This window comes from Saccostrea echinata, unplaced genomic scaffold (assembly GCF_033153115.1).
Source record: "Saccostrea echinata isolate AGI-Se365-2 ecotype Australia unplaced genomic scaffold, CSIRO_AGI_Sech_v1 ptg000054l, whole genome shotgun sequence".
Taxonomy (NCBI): Eukaryota; Metazoa; Mollusca; class Bivalvia; order Ostreida; family Ostreidae; genus Saccostrea; species Saccostrea echinata.
Window position 1 is genome coordinate 33,344,026 of NW_026889803.1, and position 19,043 is coordinate 33,363,068.

Consider the following 19,043-nt stretch of genomic DNA (forward strand, 5'->3'; position numbering starts at 1 on the left):
ATTATAGCCGGTCAGTTGGTTCAGTCCTCAGCCAGTTGGTAAACCAATGGTTTCCAACCAATATCTTAGGAATTAGCTTGGCAGTACATGTAATCTAATTTTGGAAACATGTTGGCCATGTAAGAAGATGACTTCTATGGATTTACTGAATTATCCAATAAGGTCAAAGGTTGCATGGATTTTGACTTAACCACATTAATATATTTCCTTCAGTATCTTGAGAACAATGAAATTAAACAATATTATGTATACGTCTAGTATATACATACATGTAAATGGATTAGACAATGGGCAAAGTTGCTTCTTTAAGTCCTTTTCATATGAAAACCATTTGATAATCTTAAAGCTCAGTTCATAGTTGTCAAGGAACTTTTTGTTTCATAGTTGTCAAACTTCATCTTTAGTTTTTTTTTCTACTGTGCTTGCCGTATGTTTGTACATTTTTGTCACTATTCTTGATACATCTTTGTCACAATTCTTGACAACAGTAGTTTGTGAATTACACTCCTATTCACAGATTATGAACCATGCCACATGGAACCAGATATGGAGGCTGAATCCAGAAGTGCTGACTCAGCAGAAGACTCCCTGTCTGATCATCCCTCCCCCAAACCTGAAGAAGAGGAAGCCTCAAAGAAAGATCTGGCCTACTACATAGGGGAGGAAGATGATGGTCACCAGTCGGAAGGCATGGAAGAGATAGATTGGAACAAGCCAATGTCATCTTCACTGCCAACATTCAAAATTATTAAGCCAGATGAGAGCTGGATAAGGGGAGAAGCTGAGAAAGAAGAAGAAAGTGAAGAGAAGAAGTCTGATGTGGAAGTGAAGGTCATTGCTGCTGATAATGGAGAAATGTCAAAACAGAGTCCAGAGGAGGAAGAGAAAGTGTCCAAATCCGATGATAGTGCTATGGAAACTAACAGTCCCTTTGTTCATTTGAAAGAAAACATTCCCTGGAATCCAGGGACTGTGAAAAAGACAAAAGAAAACATTGAAGGCAAAAAGACTGAACCTTTGGTAGGAGGAGAGAGCTTCATTCCTGATCAGATAATTGTGATAAAGGGTGCAGAGAATGTTGGTGCAAAACCGGATCTGAAGCTGGATCTGGCTGGAGTTACAGTGTCAGAGAGCTCGGATTATGGTAGGGACACATGCACTCCTACATCAGAGAGTAGCAGAAATTCCGGATCTGTGTATGAAAAAGAGGAAATTCCTTTGGCACCTGGAACTGTAAAAAGAACTCTCAAGGAAATAGAGGAAAAGCATGGGTAGAGTATTTCTTTTTATGCCACCAGAACATTTATGTTTTGTATCTCATGCTAATTTGCTTATTCCAAAGTTACAGAGTAAATCAAGAGACTTATATTTTAGATATTCTTTAGGTTGTAGTCTACATGAAGTGTATTTGGTTAATGTGCATTTTTTTCTTTTTTTTTGTGAAATAGGTTTTTGAGAAATAAGGACCTACCTCCACTTCCACTTCAGAGATCAGAAAGTTTAAAGAGTCCCAGAGACAAGGTGAGACGTCGGCGTATGGACCGTGAACGTCGTAAGACCTGTAACCCAGTCCTAGTCAGTTCCCCCAGAAGTCCTGAGGAGGAGGTGGATTTTGAATGGAGGAGACACAGTACAGGGGAAACGTTCTCTTCCAAGCCTGGTACAGAGGAGAAATCACCAGAAACCAAACAAGCTGTGTACAAACTGATGGGGGAAGAAATTACTGTAGAAAAGGGCATTGTGAGGAAGCAGAGAGAAGGTAAATATAAGGGAGGGCATCCTACACAGTCAGAAAACAAGTGAATAAATTTTTAATATGAGTTTAAGGTGGGGGTGGTATTTAAGTTCAATTTAGCATATAGGAATCCATTGACTGATTTTCTTGCATAGTGATATTTCATAGTTACTCAAATACTGGATAAGACTAAATGATATGTATGCTAGCAGACACTGTTCATGGCATATTTACAGGAAAATTATATTTTATGAAACTTAAAATACATGTATAATCTATATGTACATCCATTTTTATACCCCACACAACTAGTTGCGGGGGGTATAATGTTTTTGACCCGTCAGTCAGTCAGTCAGTCAGTCAGTCCGTCATGCCTGTTTTTTTGTCAGCGCAACTCCTCCTAAACTGCTGCACAGAATTTCATCAAACTTTGCAGATATTTAGGACACAATGTGTAGATGTGCATACTACCAGGAAATTCCGATTCCTTTATTTTTTCTGGGAATTTCGGCACTTTTCAACTTAGATTTTTGGCCATATCTTGAATGTAGAGATGAACAGTTTGTCAGCGCAACTCCACCTAAACCGCTGCACAGAATTTGGTCAAACTTTGCAGATATTTAGAACACAATGTGTAGATGTGCATATTACCAGGAAATTCCAATTCCTTTATTTTTTCTGGGAGTTTTGGCACTTTTCAACTTAGATTTTTGGCCATATCTTGAATATAGAGATGAACAGTTTGTCAGCGCAACTCCTCCTAAACCGCTGCACAGAATTTGGTCAAACTTTGCAGATATTTAGGACACAATTTGTAGATGTGTTTATTACCAGGAAATTCCGATTCCTTTATTTTTTCTGGGAATTTTGGCACTTTTCAACTTAGATTTTTGGCCATATCTTGAATATAGAGTTGAACAGTTTGTCAGCACAACTCCTCCTAAACTGCTGCACAGAATTTGGTCAAACTTTGCAGATATTTAGGACACAATGTGTAGATGTGCATATTACCAGGAAATTCCGATTCCTTTATTTTTCTGGGAATTTTGGCACTTTTCAACTTAGATTTTTGGCCATATCTTGAATATAGAGATGAACAGTTTGTCAGCACAACTCCTCCTAAACTGCTGCACAGAATTTGGTCAAACTTTGCAGATATTTAGGACACAATTTGTAGATGTGCATATTACCAGGAAATTCTGATTCCTTTATTTTTCTGGGAATTTTGGCACTTTTCAACTTAGATTTTTGGCCGTATCTTGAATATAGAGATGAACAGTTTGTCAGCACAACTCCTCCTAAACTGCTGCATAGAATTTCGTTAAACTTTGCAGATATTTAGGACACAGTGTGTAGATGTGCGTATTACCAGGAAATTCTGATTCCATTATTTTTGCCCTAAGAGTTTTGCCTATTATTGAAGAAACTTTCCAGCTAGGTAATAAGGAAATCCACACTGGAATCAGCCTTTGTAATGACATTTTATGAGAAATAATTTATGACCTTAAAAGACCCCTATTGATTTTGAGATCAAAATATTAATGATTTAACACACACACACAAAATCTTGAATCTTGGATAGTTCTCACCCCCCCCCCCCCCCCCCACCCACCCCCATGGACTTACACTCATTAACAAATCAAAATCACTGAGGAATTTAAATAACAGTTTGTCAGCATAACTCCTGCACTGAATTTACTGAAACTTTGTAGGTATTTCAGACATAATGTATAGATTTGTATATTACCAAGAAATTTTTATTCCATTATTTATCTAGAAACTTCAGCCCAATTAAATTTGTAACATGCAAAGATTTGAATGTCCTTATATGCAAGAAGTTTTTGATGTGATGATTTTTTGCAAGTAATGCCCCTTTTTGAATTATACTGTGTATTTAAAATGCACTGTGCTATTCAGTACATGTTGCATTGTCGAGTTTTGGGGGAGCGTGGGGTATGTGAGCTTGCTCACTTTTTCTTTCATTCTTAGAGTGATTTAAATTTTTATTTCATTTGCAGGAATCGAAGGAAAGAGTCGACAGAGTTCTCCTTGTAATGATGCCAAAGATCAACTGAAGGTTACACCTGATGAACCTAGTAGTACTGAATCAGAAGTTTTGATAAAAGATGACCTTAAGTCTGAGAATGTAAAAAATGTGCCAAATAACAGTGAATGTGCCTCAGACACAAATATTAGTGCCAATAATAATGCAACTAATGAAGAGAGTACATCCAAACAGTCAGTGAATGAAATCAAATCAAATTTTGAGAAGAGCCCTTCTTGTGGGGAGACTCCTAAGCATGAAGTTTGTCCCAAGATTGGAGATTCTTCAAGGACCACCAATCAAAGTGGGGAATCTCCAGAATCACCAAAGTGTTCTTTTGCAGAAAGGAAAAAGACTTTTGAGACTCCTATCCCTCTTGAGAGCCCTGAGGTATCAAGGAGGCCAAAAAGGAAATCTCAAAGTGAGGCTAGGTTTGACCCAGAGACTCTGAAGCTCATTCGAGAGATTGGGTCTGCTTTGATGAACAGTCCTGCTAAGTGTAAAATAGAGACAGACACAGATTTGGATAGTAAAGGAAATTTTAGTCTAGTGAAGCATTTTGTTAGAGACATTGAGAGAAATGAAAGGAAACCTGATAGAGAGATCATCATTATCGACAAAGAATCACAGGCTAGAAGGAAGAGGAACTGGAGATTCAGTGCTCCTACCCCAACAAAGGAGGATCCCAGTGAGGAGAAAAGTTACCTCAAAAGAACAGTGGCCAAATCAACCAGCCAACCAATATCTCTGCTGGAGGATTCGGACAAAGGGACCCTGAGTCAGGATAACATAGGATCTCAACCACAGAAATTGAGTGACCAGAATACTGAAATCAGGAATGAGGTATATCCTTTAACTCTGCCATCTGGTACACCTCCAGAAAACTGCACAGTGTCTGAGGATCATATAGATAAAGTGCATAATTTGGTTGGGAAATTCCAGCCTGTTGAATTTAAAGGAAAAATGAATTTAAATGTGAAAAGTGACACACTAGAAAAATGTGGACCTGATTTAGAAATGAAGAGCAAAAGTGAACCACCGGAAAAAGTCGAAAGCCTTGCTACTGCTCAAAATGAGGCAAATAAGGAGAGTGACTCAGAATCTTCAGACAATACACAATTACGGTACGTCAAAGAAAACCTTAGAAAAACAAATCTCTATTGCACTAAAAGACCTCAGTCTGCAGAACTTAAAAGATCCAACACCACTCCTGGATGTACCTTAGGAACACTGAGAGAGAAAGTGAACTCTAGAATGCAACAGAGGAAGAGTACAGATGATGCAGACTCAGAAGTTGCCAAGGAGAAAAGAAAAGTCCGCAAGCTTCAAGGGCGGAGTCACCCACTTACAAAACTGGAATATCGAAGAAATAATCCATTTTACAGCACCATGTAAATACCAATGCTCAGTCCCAGTCAGGATTGTTACAGTGTATATGTGATAAATTATCAAAGCAAGTTGAGATTAAGTTGGCATTTTTCTGTGATAGAATGTGACTGTGTGATTTTGTTTTGGTTTTTTTTCTCTCGCTTGTTATATGTATGTTTTAATGCATTATATTATTGATAATATATGTGAAACTTGTTAACAATTGGTGAATAATGTTATACGTGTGTGTAATGATTGCATGAATATATGTAAAAATGAAGTTAAAGTTCAAATGTCAGTGAATTACCATTTTGAATTAATTACTATTAATTGCAATTTATTTGCAATTACTTTTAATATTGAAATGTGAATCTGACAGTTTGTTATTTGCAACAAGTAAATTTTAAAGGAAGGCTATCTTATTCATATTTGGATATACTGTTACATAAAAGAGACAATATACCCATTATTGGCCACTATTCCAGGATTTCTTCAATGTAGGCTAAATTGTTCTTGGCTGAGAACTTATTCTGTAGTATAAGTGTAAAACATTTTATTTTTTTCTGAAAAAAAAAAATTCATTGCTATCAAACTACAGATTTCTGTACATGTATACCTCCAATTTAAAATATTACGGTATTACAGATATTTTTTCTAACTTGATTTCATTCCACCGCAGAGATTATGGTGCTTAATTATTATTACAGTATGTTAGTTTGATAAAAATATCAACCACAGATTTAGTACTGGGAGTATTTTTTCTCAAAGAATGACACTTCAAAAGACAAGCAATTGTTTTGCCAATACATGTACCATCACAAAATTGTAGGAAGGAAGAAACAAGTTTTTTTATTTGACTATTTATTCACAAGAATTACCATTTTAACACACTTTATTTATTATCCTGATTAATTCGTCAATTTGGATACATTATGTACTAGAAGCTCAGCATTTTCTGATTAGGATATAAATAAAACGTGTACCTTCAAGGAAAATAAAAAGGGTATTTAAAATATAAAATGTAAATAGAATTCCAGCAATTTATTAAAGTTGCACATTGCAGCACATACAAAAAGTCAGGATATCCAAGTGTTCTGGATATTGAAGTTCAGACTCGGATATGAGTAGGAGACTGCAGACTGGCCCTCAACATATCCCATGTCTCATGGCCATAAACTGAGAAGAGACTTAAAGTTAAAATTTTGATTTTGAACATTAGGTGTTTAAAAATCTACATATTTTTAAAATATTCATATTCAAAGTTATGAAAATTTTGTTTAAATGTCTAAACTATTTCAAAAGTTATACATGTATAAGTTAAAATTGTGGACTTTAAGTCTGTTCTTAGTTTATGGTCTTTGGACCTGATGTTTGGCATATCTTAGTACAAAGGGCCTACTGCAGATAATATCAGATTTTTAAAAATCTTTGGGAATGTTTAAAAAGATAGAAATGCTTTAATGAAGGTGTTACTGGAACACAAAAAACAGTAGGCTGTCTAACCTTTTTATTTATAATAACATACAATACTTATTACTAATTACTATTACACACAAAATTAAAATCCCTATCAATTTTTCCAGTAATTCATTTTCAAAGTTTTTTTTTTTGGGGGGGGGGGGGGGGTTGGAAAGAAGAAAAATTTTGTTTATACAGCTAATAAATTAAAGATACCACAATGGCAGTGTTTATGAGATTCTGATTTTGTACCATTTCTATTGTGTATAAATCTTTACAAATTTTACTGCACTCTACCACATTAAATTAGGTTATTCTGTTATATTTGTACAGCTGACATGTATATTCTGACAGCTGGTAAAACAGGTGCATAATTTTTTTTTATTTATATTGAGATTATCCTGATTATAAGTTATATATATATATTAATGAAATCTAATTTATACTTTAACTTTTTGATACCAAATATGGGAAAAAGTGAACATGTGCACACAATTGCTGCCTACCTCTTTGTCAGTTTTATTGCCATTTTTTCCCTCTTTAACTACATACTTGTACAGATTATTTTTACATCATGAGCTTGCACACATATCTGATTTTTTTTTCTTCAGAATAGTTGATGCTTTCTAAAGCCTGAAGTAGTCTTCATTTGGTCTTTCTCGGCCATGTTTGTTTTAAATAATCACTAGGCAACCCTGACATTTCTTTCAATAGCTCAGCACAGATTCCATTGTCCACAACCTTCAGTGTTTCCCTTTTGTTCTGGATTTTTCATTTGTTGCTAGTTCATTAGAGATTAGGGACTCAAAAGAGGTGTGGATCAAACAGAAATATGGGGTGTAGATCACTCCCTGTTTAATCAATGCTATTTTTATAATACATTGTAATACTATTTCTGTCATCTGGTGCTTTTTAAAATGTGCAATTATTTGTCAAAATTGCCTATGATGATTTGTAGTCATTGTTAATTTTCAATAATAAATAAAAATCTTGCTTCTTAATGTCTCTTTTATTTTTCAGAAAATCATAACAGATTTAAGTCGTATACTTCATGTTGCATATGGAATTTAGAAACAATCTAACAGACTTCATGCACATCTAGGGCCTTTTTTTCATTTCTTATTATGGTTTAGTAGAATATTTGAACGAAACTATGTTTTGCCAAAAGAAAAAATGTGACAAATTCACAAAAGGCCCATGACAAGTAAACTAGCAACAGCAGTTGCAGTGCCTTTTCCCCTCGCATCACAGCATATATAGCAGCCGTCATGTGGCGGTTTCATTCTGGAGGTGTTTGTGCCACAGGAGGTGAGATTTCAAAATTCATTGAAAGAAATTTTTAGATAGTGTTTTCCAAATATTTTAACCACAAGCCATGAACTTTTCAAGGGATTAATTAACCATCTCGTGATTTAGTCCGTGCCCAGAAATGAAAAACAAACAAGAAGAATAATTAGTTTCTCCATTCCTTCAAAATCACTAATTAAAAACATAAATATTGATTTTTTTTTTTAATTATAAAGTTTATAAAATATTTGATTTCATGATTTTATACATGTTATCATTTAAGAATTATTTTACTGAACTAACAAAGAAATAACGTCTCTTTCCACATGAGCACTTTATAGCACAACCACAAATAGATCGGCCGCTGCAGTGGCCGATAAATGTTAGATCCATCTTCCTCACAACAGTTGTAATATGTTGACCAGCAGACGTTAACATAAAAAAATACAAATTAACAAAAACAATTTTATTCATATTGATTCATTGTAATAAATCTAATAGATGAAACAAAACACCAACTTTATAGTTTGTTTGACGTTTGAGAGATTGGCGTCTCATCTTTTCTTTCATTGCCTTCTGTTGTTCCTCTCTTCTTAGTCTAGCCTTTTCTTGTTTTTCTTCAAGTCTTTGAAGAATTGTCTTTTCTCCTGAAAAAATATTATTATATTACTAGTAGAAAAAATTCACCAAGAAATGCGGTAGATAAATGTCGTATACGTAAGAACTGTAAGATTGTTTATTGATACGCATGTAAATACATAAAACTTACGCCCTAGACCAATTTAATTCACACCAGGAGTTGAGAGGTGGTTGTGTGAACTTTGCTTTGTACTGATTCCGATACGCGTAGGGGGAAGCTTTGGCCTTCTGAAATCGTTTGAGACTGGAATATCAAAAGCAACCCCACTTTTCGACACTTTTGCTTTAATGCCCTGCATTTTCAGAATCTTTTTCAACATTTTCCGCTCCTTCTTGTTTCGGACACGATCAACAGGAGGGAAAGGCGCAACTTTGCTGCTGAAGCAACCCATGGTATTACACCCAACTTTGTTGTTGCGATATACAAAAGATATGCTTAGCAGTATTATGACGTCAGCTAATATTGTGACGTCTTGTGGCATTGTTACGCCGTGAACAAACTTTTGCAATATTGACCATGAACCAACCCCCCCCCCCCTCCCAAAGGGGGGGGGGGGGTCATTACATCAATGAAACCATTATGTTTCAAATTTTCTAATTTAAACTAATAATTTAACAGTGAAAAGTAAACCGAGCAGCCTAAATACGAATTTTTCTATCTAGCTAACTATAGTTAACAGAGGCTTAAGTACTACCTCAGTATTCTCTATTGAGAAGTTGATGGCTCGTTTAATACTCCCCCTCAAGGGGAGTATTAAACGAGCCATCAACTTCTCAATAGAGAATAAAGTACTACCATGTACATCGTATTTTATACTTTGACGCTCTTTCATCAAATTGATATTTCGATTTTTTGAAACTTAACTATGAAACATGGATACGTACTTGATCTCTAATTTGCAGAAATCGTTCTTCTTTCATAGTTTAATGCCCAGTTAAGCGGACGAATTGGACGGCTGACAACACTGAGCTGGACATAATTACGAAAGTTACTCACGTAGAGAAAAATATTACACACATTATGAATTAATACATGTACCTCGTCAAAAAATGTAATTGATATTTAATAAGTCTTATTGCGATTTCTTAGGGTAAAGTTAAATGAAAATAAAAAATAGAATAGAAAAAATTAAAGAAAAAATCAATGGGCGGTGAAAACATCCATGCTTTCGCTCTCAGGGGACTCGATTTAAAAAAATGCTGCGTTCGACGATCGTACTTAAACTTATCATTTCCTTGTTCAGTTTACTGGCAAACACATATACATGTATCATATATTTGTGTATCACATATTATACATGTATTATCGTCGCAGCAAACTGGAAATGATTTTTAAAACAATAATTAATTTAATAGATTTTTTAAATCAATAATTAATTTAATAGCGCATTTACACAATGTGATTTTTTAAAAGGAAAAAGTTCATTTTCATGGTCTTTGGGTCTTCTCTCAACTTTTATATATTTTAATTAATAATTATAAATAATTAATTATTAATATTATTAATATTTTAAATAGTGTTTGTTCGTTTTATTGAGTTCAAATAACATTTTCAAATCACGGAGAGATGACTTGTTTTTTTTCCCCCAAATGTAAGCTTTTGAACTAAATCATTAGCAAATGAAAAGCAATGGGAAAATATTTCCCTTTCTTCCCTTTCTTATATCAATATTCGAGTTATCTTCCTTTGAAAAGCAACATGGCGAACCTCTAAAAAAAATTAAAGAACAATATTTTCAATGATTTGATGTTCCTAGAATGAAGTACTGACTCGTTGACTTCCACGAGAAAAAGCAGAATCATAATATTTTTATATGATTTGTTGAGGTGAGTTGTTATGCGATATAGAATAAAAGATAAATGACAACATAAAGCATAAAGGAATCAAGCATTAATCAAAACGAAAGTAGACTTCTTTCTACAAAGATTGACGTTTTTGTCTGCAAATCCGAATTAAATGCATTACTCTCAATATTGATCAGAATTTAAGATATGATTACTACGTACTCATTGAAAGTCAATGTTATTTTCAAGGAATTACAATATAACGAATATTGCAATGCATAGATGAGTATGTATCCAGTATAAAAGATATATACACGTGTGCTAATTTGCAAACTTCGAAATGTCACAAACTGATACAATCCGCTCTAAAAAAACAAACAAACAAAAAATAAAACCTGTCATTTCTTTGTCATTTACATCAGAGCAACTATTTTAACAAATAGGGTATGGAGATAAAGGTACATGTATAAGAAGGAGGAAACAGAAGTTTTACTTACATGAGTTAGGTATGCAGTGTATGTGTTTTGAAAGATCAAAGCAAAACAAGATTTCAAGCAAACAAAAAATACAAATACTGTTTGGAAAATCGTATATGATCCGAGATTATTTTCATCCATTTTATCAAAATGACAGTGCAAAATCTTTCTCAATTATTGAGATTACATTGTTTTTATTTTAAGTAAGCTATGTAAATATTATGAACTATTAAAATCCTCAAATTGTTACATTTATATTTTCAGATGCTGGGTCCTTCCTGTTAGCAAAAGTTTTATATGTTAGAAATATAAGTCTACTTCTCTTCAACAAAATGGCTTTGAGTGCAAACACGGACTGGCGCACGGGCCGGACTGTGTTACAATGCAATAAGTACATGCTTGAGCATCAAGTAGAGTGTGATGTTACACTTGCTGTGGGGAGGGAAAAGATTAAAGCCCACAAATACATGCTGATAAGTCGCAGTGCAGTTTTCCATTCTAAACTTACAAGCCAGAGAACTTTAATGGAAATCAATATCCCAGATATTGAACCTGATATAATTCGAAAAATGTTGATGTGAGTAAATTATTCATTTACAAGCAGGATATTAAAGATGAAGGGCAAAATCTTCTTTGTTACATTGTTACAAAAAGTTGATGAGTTGGGCGTTTCAGCTTTGCTTTTCCTTCTTTGGCCATGGCATTTTTTTTTTATCAGCTGCTAATTCCTTTCATCAGTAAGTCTTATTTTAAGACTAGCTGCAATAATGTAGCCCTCTCCGATTTTTTTATCTGATATTTTCTGGAGAGGGCTACAATTCCACAACATCTCTGTAATGGTGCAAATATATTTTTTAAATACGGGCGAATGCAGGCAAAATAAATTGTTTTTACATTCAACTTACTTCTAAAAAGGCGAAATTTTTATTCACTGTCAACAACATAGCCCGTTAAACGCGAAAACCAGATAAAATAAATCTGCTTGTTTCCCAGTCGCTCTCATCAGAAGCCATGACAGTTCTCACGTGATGCACTGAGACTTGCGCTTGAAAATTATAAATTACTTTGTAAAGTAGTTTTTCGGGGTTACTAAATGATTGTGCTGTATGGCATCACTAAATATTGATAAATAAAACTATTCCATGTGACATTTTTTCGTAAACAGCGATATTTTTGCCTAAAATAAGGTAATTCCTACAGATATCCGCTCCCTAAAGATCCCTAGTCTCATTGGCTGTCCCAAAATAAGATCGATCAAGGTCAGTAAACATGGCGGATAAATTCAAGTTGTGATGTTGACATACAAGAAAAATAACCGATATATGGATTGTTCTGTGTATGTTTGGATTGATTTATGTTTTGCATAACTACATTTTTGGAGTTCAGGTAAGAAATGTTAATTAAATAGCCATTTACTGATAATTTAATCCGAAATCTGTGCGGGAGTGAATCACTCCCGCACTTGCACCATTACGGAGATCCTAAGGAGTTGTAGCCCTCTCCCAGAAAAAAAAAAGGGAGAGGGCTACATTATTGCAGCTAATTTTAAGACAAGCAACTTCCATGACTGTCAGTCAAGTGATGAATTAATTCACTGATACTAATATATATTATGATCTTTGAAACCATTATATAAATCCTGAATTTATTTTCTTTTTATTTTCTTTAATCATCATATATTATCACTGGTGCATATTTTAACATTTTTATCTTGTATATTTTAAGGTTTATATACACTGATGATGTTGAGTTTGACAATCGCTCAACAATGAAACTGTTCCAAGCTGCCAGTAAATTCAAAATTGAAGATCTAAAGAAAACATGCTTTTCTAAAATGCAAGCAGAACTTTCTAGAGAAAATGTGTGTCACGTTCTAAAGATGGCATATGATGTGGGAAACAACGATGTGAAAAATAGTGCATTAGACTACTTTTATAGATATGCTTATGATTTGTTAGAGACTGAGGGAATTTTAGAATTACCCCAAAGTTGTTTAATTGACATTATGAAAAGTGATAAATTGAGAGTATCAGAGGAGAAAAAGTATGAGGTAGCAGTTGTTTGGGCAGAGAGTAAATGCAGACAACAGCAAAAGGAAGTAAATGATACAAACTTGAAAGCCCTACTTGCCCCAGTTGTGAATTGCATTAAGTTTGAAGAAATGTCATTGGGTTATTTCACTAAAAATGTTTCAAATAGAGGTATTTTAGAGCAAAATCAGATCATCAGTGTATTTCAAAAGTTAGTCAGCAATTCACAACCATCACACTCAGCACCAGCAGGAAGAGCAGGAAATGTAGGTCAATCAGCACCTCTGGCTCTTGAAAGATCTGTCAGTGCACATGAAGCAGATTCTACCAGCACATCAGAAAATCTCTCAAGATCTGTTCTGACCTCCTCAGAATCCTTACCTCAAATGGAGACAGATCCAGCAAGCTCTTCAGAACATGTACTGGCAACAGGACGCCAAGGCCCAACTCCCATTCCTCCAAGGGGAAATAACCATCTGAACAATAACCGGGCACAGCCAGCTAGGAGACAGTCTGCAGAACTGCCAACAGGTGCCCAGCCATTACCAAATGATTTCAGAGATGAAATGGGTAGAATAACGATATGGAGGTTTGGAGGTATTTTGAGTGGAAAGGCATATTTAAGAGATAATCCTGATTCCATATCAATAATTCCTAGTCATTCTGGAAAATTACATGGAGTCTGGCTGTATGGGAGCCATCAGAGACAAGCAACCTACAAAGTGGACATGAAAATAAAGGAAGATGGCACAGTGAAAAAATCCATTCCCAATAAAGAAATTGTGTCTGATGGAAGGGAAAAGGTCCATCTGTTGAAGATTGAACCGCCAATGAAATTTGAGGCAGATAATGTTTACACCATTGAAATGGTGATGAAGGGCCCCACAAGTTATTATGGCAGAACAGGAAAGGAAGTGGTTACTGTAGATGACGTCAGTTTCACATTTATTCCTGATGAGAATGGAATCAATGGCACTAATACAGAAATTGGGCAATTTCCTGGGTTTGTATTTGAGAAAACAGAATTATAGATATACATATAAGTACATGTATATTGACATTTATTTGTAGTTAGACCGGGTTTAATGTACTTCATTTGGGATACTGAATTAGTTTTAAGATGTAAAAGTTGCTCTTGATAAAAGAAATATTATCTCTGGTGTTGAAATTATTATGTCATGTTTAGAAAGGAAGAATAAATGTTTAACAAATTTATTTGTTCTGTAAATGTGAGTTCTAATCATGCTAATTACCATTTGGTTGAATGATATGTTTTATAAATGTTTTGTTAATGTATAAGTGTGTATAATTACTGCAAATTGTCACAGAATTTTTGTCAAAGTTTTGGATCGTAACGATAAAGAATTAAGAGTGAATTAGTCCACTTACTGGTACACTGTAAACTTTATAATCTTTTGTTTGTATAAACTGGGGAATCTTATTTAAAACAGTTTCTGTAACATTTTTATCCACATATTCTAAAAATTGTGTACATCCAAATGACTTAAATTGGTCTAAAATATATCTTATTTGCATTTATTTCTCTCCACAGCTTTAATGTTTTGTGATCAATGAAAATCATGTTCGTGTTATTATCATTTTTAAAATCAGTTTCTCATTAAAACATTGTGAAAATGATTTGTAATTGGGTCTCATAGAAACTTTTTTATTATTATTTTATAATTTATGAAAATTTCTTTTTTAAAATCAATTATGAAGTTTTTACTGAAACTGCTAACACCTGATTGATATTTATTCTTTTTTATACACAGTAGTTAATGTTTTTAGTTTAAAAATAAATTTCACATTCACTGTCTAATAAATGAGATAGTGGGAGATTTGTGTAATAATACAAATGTTTATGCAATATATTTGTATAATATTATGTCTTTATTAAGTTTGTCTTTGTTTATTTCATTTGGTTGAATAATTAATAGCATTTTTTATTCGAATTGGCATGTATTTGCATTCATGATTTCGCTATGTGTACACCTGATGCATAAAAAACAGAAATACAACTTTTCTGTCTCTAAAAACAAGATGTGTTTGTGAAACACTGGTGCCCCCGTATGACAACTTGTAGCAAAGGTTAAACTTTCTCAAATGCAAATCAAATATGTTGGTACCCAAGGTAAGGTCTTGTCTCGAGGAATATACCTTTGAAATATGAAAGCCCTAGCAGCAACCATTGAATAGATATAGAAAAGGTTAACGTTTTTCAAAAGTAAGCCAAACAATAAGGTCAAATGGTCAAAATTAATGGTGCCTTAGGAAAGGCCTTCTCACAAGAAATATACAGGTGAAATATGAAAACTGAAGCACCAATCGTTCAAAAGTTATGACCGAGATTTAAGTTTTTCAAAAGTAGGTCAAATGTCAAGGTCAATGGATTACAATTGTTGGTATCCAAAAGAAGGTCTTGTCACAAGGATTACAAATGTAAAGTATGAAAGCCCTAGCACCAACGGTTCAAAAGTTATGGCCAAGGTTACAGTTTTTCAAAAGTAGGTCAAACTCAGGTCAAGGTCAAAAGGTCAAATATGGTGGTACCCAAAGAAAGGTCTTGTCACAAGGAATGCACATATGAAATATGAAAGCCATAGCTCCAACCAATCAAAAGTTATGGGCAATGTTAAAGTTTTTGCGGACAAACAGACAGACGGACGGACAGGGCAAATTTATATACCCCCGAATCTTCGATACGGGGGCATAAAAAGCACAAAAAACTGCTTATGGTTATCGACACCCACATTTGACGTCATAGAGTTGTGCAAAATCTTTCATAAATCAAATTTTGTGCCCGATATAAATGGAATGAATTTCAAAAGGTATTATAAAGATAATTTTTTTTTTTTTAAATTTAAAAAATTGAAGAAATAACATGTCAGCTGGAAAAGGGGGGCGGGGTTGCCACATACTTATTAACCTTAATTTGTTTTCCGATCCTTTTATGTAAATAATAATATTAAAAATGAGGAAGTATAACAATTATTTGTTATTACTTGAAAAAATATTAAAAAAAAAAACTGAAGTAAAATGACCAACATACTACATATAGCCGTAACTTTTATATTTTTTTGACTGAATTGCTTTGTTACTCAGAATATAAAGATTATTATATTAATAGCGTAGATAAGATTTCAAGGTCAGCATGCACGTGCCGTTCAAAGATGGAAAAGCCAAGATTAAAGTTAGAATTACCAACTTTAAAGTTAGAAAAGCCAAGACTAAAGTTGGAATTACGAAACTTCAAAGTTGGAAAAGCCAAGATTAAAGTTGAAATAATCACCTTATAAGTTGGAAAAGCCAACTTTAAAGTTGAAATTACCCACTTAAACAATATTCGTGGCACTTATACGGAATAAGATGCTGTAACATGGTCAGTGCACAAATGCATGCATTTGCGAGCACGTTCGTGCGCGTGGAATGACATCATGATTTGAAAATACTCGGTGACTGATCAGATAAGTGGTTATTGAAATTAAATCCGTCTAAGACAAATGTTGTTTTTTCACAAAGAAATATGTAGAAGAATATCCTAAATCATATTTTCAAGGAAATCAGCTGGATTATGTTACGACCCATCGTCATCTTGGTTTACCTTTTTCTGAATGGTTGGGCTGGTTTAAATATATCGGTAATATTGTAAGCAGTGCGTACAAAATATTAGACCTCTTAAAGAAACTCAAATTTACCCTTGGCAGAAAAAAAATTATCTAAAATTATATCGCATTTATTAGACCAGTTAAAATGGATAAGCTAGAAAAGGTTCAGTTAAGTGCAGCAAGAATTGTTACTGGTTTACCAATTTTAGCATCGAAAGAATTTCTTTACTTAGAGACAGGGTGGAAACCTCTAGTCAAACGTCGTCATACTACTAAGTTAATAACTATGTTCAAAATTCACACTAGTCAAGTACCCGAGTACTTAAGAAGTATCATTCCTCCTAAAATTAGAAACAATAAAGATTACAAGGTTCCAATAAGTAAATTAGAACTTTACAAAAAATCTTTTGTACCTGACACTATTCGAAAATGGAACTCACTGAAATTAGAAGACGGAGAAACAACTTCTTTCAAAACAATCAAGAACAAGACGTGTTTGTGAAACACTGACGCCCCCGTATGGCAGCTTATGGCGAAGGTTAAAATTTCTCAAATGCAAGTCAAACTCCAGGTCAAAAAATCAAAAGAGTTGGTACCCAAAGAAAGGTCTTGTCTCGAGAAATATACCTGTGAAATATGAAAGCCCTAGTACAAACCGTTGAAAAATTATGGCGAAGGTTAAAGTTTTTTACAAATTAAGTAAAACGGCAAGATCAAATGGTGCCCAAGGGAAGGTCTTGTCACAAGTGATACGCATGGTCGTGAAATGTGAAAGCCGTAGAACCAAAGGTTCAAATGTTATGGCCAAGGTTTAAATTTTTTAAAAGGAGGCCAAGTTTTATCAACAGTAGGTCAAACTCCAAGGTTAAGGTCAAAGGGTCAAAGATGTTGGTACTCTAAGGAAGGTCTTGTCACAAGAAATACACATGTGAAGTTTGAAAGCCTAAGCTCCAACTGTTCAAAAGTTAGGGCCAAGGTAATAGTCTCAAAAAATTTTGCAAAAGTGGGTCAAAATCAAGGTCAAAAGGTCAAATATGATGATACCCAAAGAAAGGTCTTGTCACAAGGAATACACGTGTGAAATATGAAAGCCATAGCTCCAACCAATCAAAAGTTATGGACAAGGTTAAAGTTTTTGCGGACAAACAGACAGACAGACAGACGGACGAACAGGGCAAAAACTATATGCCCCCGAATCTTCGATTACGGGGGCTTAAAAATATCTCCGAAATAATTTCTAAACCCCCGAAATATTTTTCGTTTGGTAAACGTATATCTATCAATATTATACACACCAAATTAAGACACAATTGTTTGCTAAATTATGATCTTTAAAGACGAAATATTATTGATTCTCCAATTAAATTGTATTTGTGGTCAGAATGAAGATATTTATCATTTTTTCTTTGTTTGTAAGAGATAAACTATTAAAGCAAGAAACAATCTTTTCGATAAAATTTCTAGACTGGAAGAAACTATCCTAATAGACACACATCTGTTGCCATGGGGTAGTGATACTTTGTCTTATGATTGAACTGCTTTATTTTTTCAGCTGTTCACGAATTCATTAATGAATCTGGAAGATATTTGATTAATATTTCAATTTACATGTATTTATGCCACTTGCCAATATTAGTTTCTATGTTATTATTGTGACAATAGTACCAACTGTATTAACTGTACTTACACCAGGAGAAGAACTTGTAAGTTGTAAGAACTTGTTTCTGATCCTTTTGTGTTAAATAATAAAATATGTTCAAATCAAAGTTGAAAAAAGCCAAAATTAAAGTGGGAATTACCAACTTTAAAGTTGGAAAAACCAGCTTTAAAGTTGGAATTACTAACTTGAAAAAAAAAATTGAGGCACAAATACGCTTCCGTACGGAATATAACGATAGACAAGATAACATGGTCAGTGCACATATGCATGCATTTGCGAGCACGTTCGTGCTCGTACAAGGAGTGGAATGACAGTTTTTCTGGTTATTAAGCCAATAAATTAAGTATGTAGTTATGATGAGGAAAGATGCCTCTTCCAAAATTGTGAATTTCATGGCCCCTGGGCCAGGGTGTGTGGTATTAGGGCGGGCCTCTATTGATTTTATAGTGAAAATGTGTTACTACCGGTAGTATTTCTTTGAAAATCTTCTTCTCAGTTCTTGGGTATTATTTAAACAACTTAGTGCATGGTTATGACAAGCAAGGATGCCTCTTTCAAAATTGAAAAATTCATGGCCCCAGGGTTGGAAGTTCTGGTGAAAGGAGGAGGGGGGGGTCCATTGATTATAAAGTGAAAAAGCATAATTTCTTTGAAAATATTATTTTCTGCTCCCGGTTAAAAAGCAAAGAAACAATAAGTGTATATTTATGATGAGCAATCGTGAGTTTCATGGCCCCTGGTTCAGAAGTTCTGGTTTAAGGGTGGGGCTCTATTGATAATGTAGTGAAAATGCATTTATTCTGTTAAATAATCCTATCCGCTCTTTAATGTTGAGCAGAAAAATAAAATCCATAGTTATGATGAACAAGGGTGCTTCTTACAATTTTTTTAAAGCCTGTGCATGGTTCCAGGGTCAGGAGTTTTGGTGGTGGTCGTGAGGTCTATTGATGATATAG

General features: G+C 34.2%; 3 protein-coding genes across 5 annotated transcripts in view; 2 read left to right on the forward strand and 1 right to left on the reverse strand.

Annotated features, from left to right (window-relative positions):
- The window catches only part of LOC133206232 (uncharacterized), a 33,223-nt gene extending 27,789 nt beyond the window's left edge, over positions 1–5,434 (forward strand). Inside the window, exons 17-19 of one of the 3 annotated variants that reach the window (XM_061342179.1) lie at positions 518–1,271; positions 1,449–1,759; positions 3,754–5,434. In XM_061342179.1, the coding sequence (XP_061198163.1) occupies positions 518–1,271; positions 1,449–1,759; positions 3,754–5,174 (2,486 nt within the window). In that variant the 3' untranslated portion in view covers positions 5,175–5,434. The remainder of the gene's footprint in view (positions 1–517; positions 1,272–1,448; positions 1,760–3,753) is intronic. The other 2 variants (XM_061342181.1, XM_061342182.1) reach the window with 2 other exon arrangements.
- Positions 5,435–8,192: 2,758 nt separating this feature from the next.
- LOC133204807 (uncharacterized) lies at positions 8,193–8,923 on the reverse strand. The gene is made up of 2 exons (XM_061340556.1): positions 8,686–8,923; positions 8,193–8,539 (listed from the first exon to the last, which is right to left on the reverse strand). The coding sequence occupies exons 1-2, from the start codon at positions 8,921–8,923 to the stop codon at positions 8,373–8,375; spliced, it is 405 nt and encodes a 134-aa protein (XP_061196540.1). The 3' UTR covers positions 8,193–8,372.
- Positions 8,924–10,255: 1,332 nt separating this feature from the next.
- On the forward strand, positions 10,256–14,442 carry LOC133206075 (serine-enriched protein-like). Its single transcript, XM_061342004.1, has 3 exons — positions 10,256–10,358; positions 11,057–11,369; positions 12,518–14,442. The coding sequence occupies exons 2-3, from the start codon at positions 11,125–11,127 to the stop codon at positions 13,851–13,853; spliced, it is 1,581 nt and encodes a 526-aa protein (XP_061197988.1). The 5' UTR covers positions 10,256–10,358; positions 11,057–11,124; the 3' UTR covers positions 13,854–14,442.
- Positions 14,443–19,043: the final 4,601 nt, after the last annotated feature.